At 35.8% G+C, this 12,302-nt stretch overlaps 1 protein-coding gene across 6 annotated transcripts in view; it reads right to left on the bottom strand.

Annotated features, from left to right (window-relative positions):
• The window catches only part of PDE4D (phosphodiesterase 4D), a 1,457,192-nt gene that overhangs the window by 249,708 nt on the left and 1,195,182 nt on the right, over window positions 1-12,302 (bottom strand). For all 6 annotated transcript variants that reach the window (XM_030926718.1, XM_030926714.1, XM_030926719.1 and 3 more), the window contains one exon: window positions 7,837-8,028. In XM_030926718.1, the coding sequence (XP_030782578.1) occupies window positions 7,837-8,028 (192 nt within the window). The remainder of the gene's footprint in view (window positions 1-7,836; window positions 8,029-12,302) is intronic.

Genomic DNA, 12,302 nt, shown 5'->3' with positions numbered 1-12,302 from the left:
TACTAAAGATACAAAAAAAATTAGCCAGGCACGGTGGCGGGCACCTGTAATCCCAGCTACTCAGGAAGTTGAGGCAGGAGAACTGCTTGAACCCGGGAGGTGGAGGATGCAGTGAGCTGAGACTGTGCCACTGCACTCCAACTTGAGCAACAGAGTGAGACTCTATCTCAAAACAAACAAAAAAAGTGAGGGCAAATACTGAGGAACGTAGTGGGTATAAAGGAAATCTAGAAAATAAAATGGTATGCTAAATATTAGCGCAAAGTCCTAGAGTTAGAATTGCAGCAGCCTTGTCATAGAAACAATGAATTACATATATGTTTGGTCAGTTTTCGCTTCTTTTTCCCTCTGCTTTAACAACTTTTTATGACTAACATTTATCCCTCCATATCTCCTAAGACTTCAGTATATATCTATTATTTTGGTAGCAATAACCAAGATATATTACTACATATAACTCAATTAATTCATTATTTTAAAGGTTAGAGCACTGGCAATGATACTCAGAGGTGCTGACACCATCTCACTGTAGTAACGCATTAAAATCAATACTTGATTTTTACCCTGTGGCATGAACAACATTACCATTTAAAATGTCTAAACATCAGGATTTCATTTTTATGATTTTTTGAAAGTATGAGATTAGAAATATAAAATGCCTATTCAGCTAATATTTTAAATCCCCCAGTTCAAGGATTGAAGAAACATGTTTAGCTAATTTACCAGACTTATTTTACAATTGATGAAACTCCTATTTTTTTAAATCAGAAATAAAACTACCTAAGTGATTGAAAAAATGGCACCACATAAAGCAGAATTTTTAAACAAAAAGATAGTAAAAAGGTATTCTAGTAGCAGATGACCTTAGCATATTTTGCTGATAAACTTCTTGAGATTTAATAGCTAGTATTAATGTCTGCATCAACACTCTGAATAATACTAGTAACAGTGGCCAGCACACAGAGCAATGGAAGAAAAAGCCTGGTCTATCTAGATCATTACCAAAATAATATCATATTTTATAATAGAAGATTTTGGCTACCTGGGATCCTAACAGAATTAATAAAAAGATAAATTCTCTACTCTAGCACACATCAGATAGCTCACAGCTTTCAAACTGGTATTTTTTTCCTCCTAACAAAATTCTCTCACAGAGTCTCACATAGAGATCTGATTTATCTCTAATCATTTTTTATTTTATTTTATTTTATTTTATTTTTTATTGAGGCAGGGTCTCACTCTGTCATCCAGGCTGGAGTAGAGTGGTGGGATCATGACTCACTACAACCTCAACATCCTGGGCTCAAGTGATCCTCCCACTTCAGCCTCCCAAGTAGCTGAGACTACAGGCGCCCACCACCATGCCCAGCTAATTTTTGTATTTTTTGTAGAGATAGGGTTTCAACATGTTGCCCAAGTTGGTCTCAAACTCCTCAGCTCAAGCCATCTGCCTGGCCTCCCAAAGTGCTAGGATTACAGATGTGAGCCACCACACCTAGCCTGATTTAGCTCTAATTCTTCAGATATAAATAAACACCCAATCCAAGGATTTTCAAACTTTCTCAGCACGTGGTGCCCTTAATATCTCATTTTTTTTTTAACAACAGCAATCCATTGGCCAAAAGAAATAACTAATAGTTCCAATTATTAAATAGTTAAGTCCAAATAATTTAATAAGGTTTTGTTCTAACAATTTAGCACCCACTGAGCACTATGTCAATTTCTCATTTTCGAATGAGATTGGACATTGGCTCGCTTATTTTTGTTGCACATTGATTTCTGCTCAGCACTTGATTTTTATCCAACAATTGCTCAAAACCCAATTTTGCAAAGATATGGTGTCACAGAAAGGAATATCGTGGTCTTGATTGGAAACTGGGAACTATTTCAAGCTATTAGTTTTCCAGGTGGTTGACACATGTTTTGTGTTTTTCTTGAAAATTTAAAATAACGCTTGCATCCATGTGCATTCCCTCTGTTGCCTCAGGACACGTTTTGAGAACCTTGGCCCTAATCCCATCACTCTTATACCACAGGGTGGGGGTGAGGATACCTCTCCAGTTGGGAACAACCCAGGAACTGGGGAAGAGATGATTTGGCCATGGTAGCTTTCTTTGTGTGGTTAATGGAAGAAGGCTTTCAAGATAGCAAACTAATATGCTTTTGAAATGTTCACACTTGATCTTAGCCAAAAGGCCGAGAAGCGATGAAATGCTCATTAGTGTAATATTATCTTGCAATCTAGCTAAGAGATGACTACAAACTTTTTATGTACATCCAGTGAGAATTAGAACTGCTGTAATGCAACATATCTTTTTATTTATATTCTTCCTAGTAAGACCAGGGAAGATTAATAATCTGGAATAAAAGATACAAATAGACATAAAGGGAATTCTTCTTCCTTTTTCAAACCCAGGACTGGAAGCAATACTACCCTTATACTTAGGCCAAAGAAGTAGAGAGGAGTGGCTATGACTGAAAACACACATTAGAGGCCCAAGAAGTGGTGAGGGACTTGTTAATTGCTAAAGAAAGGACAGTAGTTTGAGATGGGGGGTAGGGAGAGTATTATCCACTAGCTGAGAAAATGCCCCAATGGGGCACCCCAAAGGTCTGATCAGTGAAGTCTGATATATCTGTATAGTGCTTGGGGATAACTTAGCTAGATTCCCAAGTGTGCCCAGGTTTTTATGGTATATCAAGTCTATTCACTTCCTCCTCACTGGCCCTCTGAATGCATTCACCCCACTCCATATTCTGTGTGTAGAAGCAATGTATATAAATGTGAGTGAAGAGACGCTTGGATCATCTTTGCATCCTATGTGTTGGTGTTAATTCAACAAAGGATGGGGAATAGAGGGTCAGTTATCCAGGTGAATTGAGTATTTCTTAAAACTTAAGTAGTTTGACAGGTAACTTATATTCAATAAATTCATAGTTTTGTGACTTAATTCTACTTATCTTGTCACTGCTAATTCTCCTCTTAATCTTTGCAACGTATCATATCTTTGTGTGCTTCCAAATACAGATACTGTATTACTGGATGATGTGAAACAACAGAAGTGATTGTTATTCAGATGCTGAAATATTAAGACGACAAAAATATTGTCTATTTACACTGTAATTTTCATCATGTTTCTTCCTGACGTCACTTGGGCAAACTTTTGTTATCTAGTTGTTTCTACTGTTACAAAAAATTTTTACTATTAATGGTAATTCAAATTTACTTTCATGTATTTATTTATTAGACTCATGCTAGTATTTAACATTTTTCTTTTTCTTACTTTTCTTAAGAATTAAGTTGCTACTGCATCATCTATATTTAAAAAACTGTGATGGTTTCTGAGCAGAAGTGATCAGGAACTTCTCTTCTGCCTTGTATGAGCTAATTTTTTAAGATTCTGAGTTTAGCCTAGTGCTCTATACTTGTACACATTCTCTAAGAGTTGTCTATATATTTACTTTGTACCTCTTTGAGCTTTTATTTTATTCTTAATCAAATTTTCATGCTGCTATGTATTTCACTGGTTTAATGAATTTGGTCAACAGTTACTTCTCTTTCTCAGCAGTTTTTGCTGTAGTAGCATACAGTACTTTGTTTACAATGGCATTATCAAAATTATGTGCTCCTAGAAATAATCAAAATGGTTGGTATTTTTTTTCCAAAAGATTAAGCTCGGACTTTGGCTTTCTAATCTGTAAAATGGCATAACAATGTCGCTATCAAAATGACTGTGAGTATATCAAATAAGATAGCTGGTGTGAAAATACTTGGGAAAGTTGATGATATACACACACCATGTCTGTTATGATTACTATTACCACCATCTTTATCTGTTTTGCCATTTCACTGGTTTCTATTTATAGAGGACAAGATGACGATATCCTGTTTACTAGGAGGGGATTATTTTCCTTCTTCTCACTTTCGCAATATAGTAAATAGTTATATTTAAACTTAAAGAGTATTTAAAGGTTTTCCAAAACAGTTCAATTAAATAGATAACCACAAACCTTCATTTTAAATATCCTTTCATTAGGCACCTATCCTCATTAGGTACTGTTTGTGTTTGAAATTTCTAAGAAAATTTCTCAATAGGAAAGGTTAACTAGAACAATTAATATGAAATCATCAAGTAATTAAATATATCATAACATCATTCTCTATAAAGCACAGTTGAATTATAGACATCAGACAGTCTTCATAGCATTATTGTGAAATAGGTAAGGTAAGAAAATTAAAGTTTACACATGGCCATATGAAAATTCAAATTAAGAGAAGGCATAGTCCTTTATGGTGGAAGATATGTGCAGTGTCAGATTAAATGTTGAAATATTTATTCTATTTACTTTTCTTTCCACAGAAACTTAATCTCCTTGGTAGAAAGAATGCTTTCTAGGAGTTGGTGTCAAAGGAACATCTTACTGCTCCAATGTAAATATCCAAGGAGAATGGAAAAGCTAAACATGTGAACACATTATTTTTCAGCAACATATAGAGTTGACTCATGGTCTGATTAAACTCATCTTTCTATCTGAGTCCGATCAGATAAAGAACTCTTGAGACACACAGCAAAATGAGGTCATCCTTGCAAGTTTGATTTTGAAATAAAAGCATTTCATATTTAAATATGAAATGCTATAAGGTTTTCATAAAATACATGTATATATTTAATATTTACTAACTGGAGTAGAATGTATGAAAGAAATGATCTATCCAAAACTCAGTTTACTACAATTTAAAAAGGTAGAACACATAACTACATAAATGGACTCCACTAACTCACTGTGAGTTTTCCTCTTTCTTTTATCAGTACCAAGGTTGACTCACCCTTGATGAAGTTGCATTAGATGACTTTCAGTTCGGTCATTTGCTTATTTAACATTGTTTATCGTTATCCATGGGGCTGGTCAGTATTCTACTCACCTCTACCCTGTTCCCTTTTATGATCTGCATGGTCGATTTTTTGAGCCTTTCCCTTTCTTCTCAAGCTGCCCCATCCTTCTCTCCTCTGGCTATTGATGGCTGTACCTTCTACTTTTACATTCATTCATTTGGAGATGGAGGAGTAAAATGTTTGGAGAATTCATGGCTAATATCTCTTAACATTTTACTCCTCCATCTCTAAATTTACATTTCCCTTTTTTACTCTTCTCCTCCTCCTCCTCTCTTCTTCTTCTTCTTGTCTTCTCTCTTCTTTTTTTCCTTCTCTCTTCTTCTTCTCCTTCTCTCTCTCTCTCTCTCTTTTTTTTTTTTTTTTTTTCCCCAGACACAGTCTTGTCTTGCTCTGTCACCCAGGGTGGAGTGCAGTGGCATGGTCATAGCTCACTGCAACCTTGAACTCCAGGGCTCAACCAATCCTCCTAACTCAGTCTCAGACTAAAGGCACATGCCTCCAGAGCCAGCTAATTTTTTGGATTTTTAGTAAGGACAAGGTCTCACTATGTTGCCCAGGCAGGTCTTCTTTGTCCTTCCTAAAGAATACAGTTCTGGTATTTACTACTTTTCCAAGGATGGCCTCCTTACTCTGGCTTATGATCACATTTTTGTCAGCAACTACAGCTCCATCTTTAACCCTTTTTTCCCCTTGAATTTTTAGTCTCTTTCTATCTTGTGGAGCCTTCCCTCAGCTCAAGTATCCTGAATTCATAAAAATTCTGCTTGAACCTAATTCTCTGTCAGGAAACCTTAGTTCTCTCTTCCTCCTCCACCCGTTAGCCTTTTAAAGAGATGCCTGGGTTTGCTCACATTTCCACTTCAATTCATTCCTTAGCCCAGGGGCTCCTAATGCTATTACCTGAATACCACGCTCCACTCAACTGTCATTCAAAAACCTAGTAATTATAGAATGTAACGGTTCTCATTTCTCCTGGTCCTCTGGACTGTTATTTCTGTTTGCTGTTCCAGTATTTAACTGTTGTCTTGTTTACCCTAGGCTTATCACGTATAAGCCAATTCATCACCTGTTATCTGCCGCGTTTTCTACTCGCTTCCCTTTGTTCCTCATGTCCACGTCACCAGGTACATAGTCATTCATGGTCAAAAATCAGCATTCTCTTTGATTCTCCTTCTCCACTGGCTGTCCCCCAACATACAAACATACATCACGCACACATACACGCACGCACACACACACACACACACACACACACACACACACACACAAAACCATTCTATAAGCCTCTTGCATCTAAGCCAACTCTGCTCCACTGCCATCACTCCCTTGATCTAGGTCTTCATCATATTTAGCCTGCCTTACTTCCATGAATTTCGACACGAAATACTTCCCTGTAGTCACTTTGCTATGCAATCATTCAACAATAGAGTAATCAAGATGCAATAAAAAACAAGAATATGATCATGCCAAAACTCAGCTAAAAACCCCATAGACGATATTTGAAATTATCTTCTCTTTTGCCAGGTTTCACTATTCACATCAAGCAGATTGTCATTCCTTAGTTCAGCCATAATTTTCCAAGCCTCACGTTTAGTAAATGTTGTTCCCTTAGCCCGGTATTTTCTGTACTTTTCCCTTGGCTGGAAAACTGTCCATCTCCTCTCTATGCTCCTGCAGTACATTGTAAATGCCTCAAGGATTGTGCTCACCATATTTTATTACAATGGTCTAAAATGCCAAACCTTACTGCTCCACAGATTGAGAGCTTTAAATACACCATATTTGCTCAAGAAGCATTCTCATTATGTGTGTATGAATAAATAAGTGTCATGAATTTCAAATCTAAGAAAGTGAGATAAAAATAATGTAGAAATAGGGTCACTAGGAATAGAAAGTTGTTTAGAGATGAAGAAGGGTAGACGTCAATAATACAACTGCTAAAATAGCAACCATAGTTTGTAAAAATGAGTGAAATATAATTTCATTTCTAGAACCCCATGTAGACCTACTGCAATACCCTGATGCTCTGCTAGAATGGCAGGAATAACACTAGACACTCGGGGGTCCCAAACAGACTAATTCTTATCAGATAAACTGCAGCCTGTTGTGAGTTTTTGATGTCATGAAAAGATGGTGAATGTTATTGGACAAATGTATAGACCAAGACAGAAAGATGAAGATCAATTCTATACAGAGGCAGATGTGCCACAAATGATAGTATAGGCATTGAGAATAAAGGCTTATGTAGAAAAACATACACACTACCACAAGAATGAAATGCACTGAGAAAATGAGCTAGTGATGGGATATGATCTGCAAACCTGCTTGTCAGTTTTCACTGTTTTTCAAGCTGTACTATGTCTTAAATGAAATTCAAGTCTCTCTAACGTTTTCTGTGCTTGCCTCTAATGATCCTTAAAAATTGGCTTAATTTCGGCAAAGTTCCACAAAGATTTCTTAAATGATCTGGCAAACCAATGCTAACATCTGTACATACATCAATTGAAATATATTCAAAATGCTATACAGTCTGTATACAGTCTGTTTCACAGGACTTTTCAAATGTAGTTGAAAGCTTTTCAAATATTAGAAAATATCCATGTAGGTAGGTAGCTAAAACTCAGGTTCTACATAAATATAAGGTAATGATTTAAGTGTTAGTTTCCATTAAAAATTTAATTCTCAGTTTTCCTAGAAAGTGTATTTTCTGGGAAAATAAATACGTGTGTGTGTGTATGTGTGTGTGCGTGTGTTAGTCAAGAGTGACAGTGCACTCAAGTTAAATCTACCATTCATTTCTAGCTTGTATAATTTTATTCATATTCTTTCTATATTGGAGAAGAGTGATACAGTTGAACAAAAGTCATTAGTTTTATTACATCATCAGCTCTAGATATAAATTTACTCGGTTTTCTTTCTCTTTGCCTACCCTTGTACTTACATATCACTGGCAATGGAGGAGTTCCGGGACATAGACTTTGGAGAGAGGTCATAATCGCTGTCAGATCGATACAGGAAGGACTCCCGGCGTTGACTGTGAACAAAATTTGCTTGGAGAATTAGCCCAGATCCTGGGCTGGTCATGGGATCCAAGGGACTCCGTCCCGCAGATGTGCCATTGTCCACATCAAAACTGTAAAGGAAGGAGAAGAAATTATGTTGCTGTGAACATTCACATGTTCGTATTTTCACAAAGCATTTAGCTTCAACTGAGGAATTGACAGTGGAATTAGCAGGAAGCAAAATTACAGCTAATTTCTGCCATAAAAATATGATAATATTGAAATACATAAAAGAAAAACACATTGACTTCACATTCTTGCTTTCCTGGATACTGTTGTTAACTGACCGGATACAAGATACAGGTTTTTCCAAACTCAACTTCAGTTAAAAGGGAAACGTTCTGCAAAAATTAATCTTCTAAGTACAAAATTCCTTTTGGAAAATAACAAATACACAGTAATTCGTTAAATATTTGAATTTGATTCAACAAATGCCCATTTTGTGCCTAATGCTGTTCTCCCAAACCCGGGCTCCTCCCCCACACTCCTACCCTACTACATCCATCCAAGCTTTAATTTTCATTGTGCCCACTTCCTTCCATCCCTACTACCAATATTTTAGATTCAGGTCTCCATCAAATTTCATCTATATTATTATAACAACCTTTATATCAGTGTCTTGAATCCATTTTCCAGTGTCATTCTTCAGTTTAAAACTCTTCAGTAACTTACTATTGCTCTCAGGATGAAGTCAAAATTTCTTTGCTAGACTGCCAGTCTAACCATCTGCTCTCAATTACAATTAGTTGCCCTCCCAGCCTCAACTTGCAGCCCTCATCCATTGGGGACTTCATGCTCAACTCATATTGAGGCACCATCTCCTCGTCACAGGCTCTCACCTCCTGCTCCCCTAAATAATCAAATCTCCTTTCCCCTGCCTAATTGTCACTCAACCTTGAGACTTAGCCTGCACCTGAAAGGCTGCCCTGGTATATCAGAACTTTGTGAAAGACCCTTTCTCTATGCTCCCAAGACACTTTCCCACTCCCTAATGACAGAATTTACAATGAACTGAAAATGTTTTTCACCCGGGAGCTCTCTACGAATGGAGACTCAGCATATTCTTGGCTCTTTGAAAACTGTGCCCAAGTGTCTTGAGTAAATGATTAAATGAATAAAAGGCACTGTGCTCAGCAATACGTATTTCAGAGCTGGGAAAAAAATAACTACACACACAGTTCTTAACGTCATAGTCCTTATAATCTAGATAAACTTTCCACAAAGAACCTTTCTAGTGAAACATCAACCAGTATTAAAATAAAGTCAACTTTCATGTGTTCTTAGGAGAGGAGGGTGAGAGCTTATGATAGCCCAGCAGGTGTGTGGTTTTAAAGAAAAAATTGTCGAATGAATAAATAAACACGTGAATTCAAGTTTTGCTGTCATTAACATTTTCCCCATTAGAAGCTTTATCCAAACTATTAACTAGCTAAATTTAAAACATTCCTTTATTTTCTTTATTGGAGTCATTAATAAATAGAGTTGTGACTCTAAGATTGGAAGATATTTCATGGATCACTTTGAATCTATGATCAAATAACAGTGGCTCCAAAATAATCCATCAAGTAAACAGAAGAGGAAAAACTCACTATCGCGAGCAGTTATAAGTATGTTTTTCCAACTTAAAATTTTCTTAGAATTGTGTCACTTTATAGATGTATTGATTTGGTTCAGGAGGGACAATGAGAGATTATCTAGTTGAACAGACTCACTTTACAGAGGAGGATACCAGGTCCTAGAAAAGTTAATTGACCAGTCACTGAGCTAACTGTATTATCATTGATTGTTCCTAAAGTCCTTCCAGCTCTACTGCATGATTATATAAGCCACAAATATATGTGACACCCAAACAAGGGACATCTGTTTCACCAGAATAGGATAGGCACATATGTATGTGGGACCTTGTCAATTCCCAGGAAGACTGGAAGGGGAGGATGGTCTCTAATCATTCAATAGACATACATTAGGGATCTTCAGCAAACTCTCCTTGGATATGCTTAAAAAGGCATTTATTAAGCATCTACTATGAGTGCATTAAGATACAAAAATAAAGGATGAATGATTAACTCAGGCTGGGATATCTGAGAAGTTTTCATGAAGAGTAGTATTTAAGGTTTTTGAAGGTATTGTATTTAGTATACAACTGGAAGACATTAAAAACTGCTGAATAGTGGGGGTTTGGCAAAGTAGATTCTCTTCTAAGAAGACAGTCATGGCAGCTTTTCAGCATGAGGAGGACCTAGTAATGTGAATACCTATAGAAATGTTTATGTTTATTTCCCTTTAATATCATGATATTCTTTTTGCTATATTTTAAAAAAGAAAATACCCTCTCCTTCCTGTGCACGAACAGAAATGGAAGAGATACAGAAGTGTGAGTTTTGGTTTAGTCTTTTTCAATTCAATTGAGTAAATACCAAATTTGTAAAAACCAGTAATATTTTTTCTTTAATTATAATTTGTCCAATTAAATTAAGCAAGTCAACTTACAGAGACACTTCACTATAAGTTTTGAAACAAATATTGCTAAATATCTTAAGTCATTTAGATATTTAAGATATTTTTAAATCTTAAAACTTTTGGGCCACAATATTACCACTAAAACCAAAACATTTATTAATAGGTCAGAAAGTGCTTGATATGAGATATTCTAGGGGCTTTTATATTTTTCTTTGTATACTGTAATATAAAAATTTGTCCACTAGATGGAGATCATTTTCTTAAACAAAGAAACTCTATTTTCCACTGAAGGGTTAAATAACCTTAAAGGCCTAAATTATTTCTTAGGGACTCACGAAAATAACCCTTTAAATGGCATCCAAAAAACAAAGTTCACAATGTATACTAAGTAATTGTCAATATTGATACAATTACATTAATCTAATATCGGTATTAGCTTTACAAACATTGAGAATGAAGATCTAAAAATAATGACTGATATTTTATTGGACTTTTACTTAAAGAAAAAAATACTTGAGAGGATTTAATTGAATTTCCATAACAAATCACTGACTACTTATTGTGTTGGAATAAAGTAACATGAGCATGATTAATAGTCTGAGGTTTCACTCTAAATTTTGGCACCGCAAGTATTCTCAGAATACGGATTGTTTTGGGAAGTGAACCTAGGGTCTGAGTTCATTTGCATAATTGATTCCCATTATATTAAATGCTCTTATGATCAAAATTAGTTATCAAGAAAAGGTCATATTACTGAAAGTCTCTAGTCTGAAGTATCAGCAAATGTCAGTATTAGTGAATGACTTTATAGAAGTCATTCCCTTTTTTATAGAAAAAGAGACTTTGTATTTTGAAATATTCATTGAAAAAACTTTTACATTACATCCTATGTCCTTAGATCAGCACTTTAATAAGTACAGATATACTAAACATTGTCCTTTTCTAGAAAGCACTAAAGTCTAGTTAAGGTAATAGAATATCAAGCAACCACAGAAAATAAAAGCAACACAACAGGTGGCATCTGTATTAAATAGTATATAAATACTAAAACATGAAATTGTATTATATAGGCAATCAGACTATGTGATGTAGACAATGAATGTAAAGGGAATTTAAGAAGTTGCATGATGTACACCTTTGAAGGAGAGTTAAAAAATGTCCAGCCAGAGTAGAGTTGGGGTTGGGTGTGGAGGCCACCCACCAAAAGTGAAGCCACAAGAACAAACCCAAGAAGGAAGGAGTAAGGCATGTGTATAAAACAGGACATTTAGTGTCTAGCTCAATTTGAGGCTTGGTATTAAAGAATAGTGGGGACCTATAAAAATGGCAGTTCTGTACAGTTCAACCTAACAGGTAGGGCTGGATGTGTTGATGGCAAGCTGGGTCAGGGAGTGTCAGCAGAAGTTTGTTATAAAGACTTATGTGGAAACGCACAAATCAACTTTTAACACTGAAATCTCAGGGAAGTAAGATGGGGAAGACTAGTATTTGTTGAAATAAACATATGCTTTTGCAACAAATAAAAGGTAGAAAACAGAGTAGAGGCTGAGCACAGTAGCTCATGCCTGTAATCCCAACACTTTGGAGGCACACATGGGAGGATCACTTGAGTCCAGGAGTTCAGGGTTACAGTGACTATGATCGTGTAACTGCACTCCAATCTAGGTGACAGAGCATGACTCTGTCTCAAAAAAAAAAAAAAAAAAAGAAAAGAAAAGAAAAAAGAAAAAGAAAAAAAAGCAAGAAAGACAAAAAAACAGAGTAAAGGAAAAGGAGAAAAATAAAATTTTAACTACAAGAGAGCCCCCAAAAAGGCTTGTTCATTAAATACTTCAAATATTAGAACTAGGGGGTTTGCCTTGAGAGAGGGAGGTTAGTTGTGGAT

This window comes from Rhinopithecus roxellana, chromosome 3 (genome assembly GCF_007565055.1).
Source record: "Rhinopithecus roxellana isolate Shanxi Qingling chromosome 3, ASM756505v1, whole genome shotgun sequence".
Taxonomy (NCBI): Eukaryota; Metazoa; Chordata; class Mammalia; order Primates; family Cercopithecidae; genus Rhinopithecus; species Rhinopithecus roxellana.
Note: the sequence above shows the minus strand (reverse complement) of the source record. Positions and strands in the feature narration are given on the sequence as shown.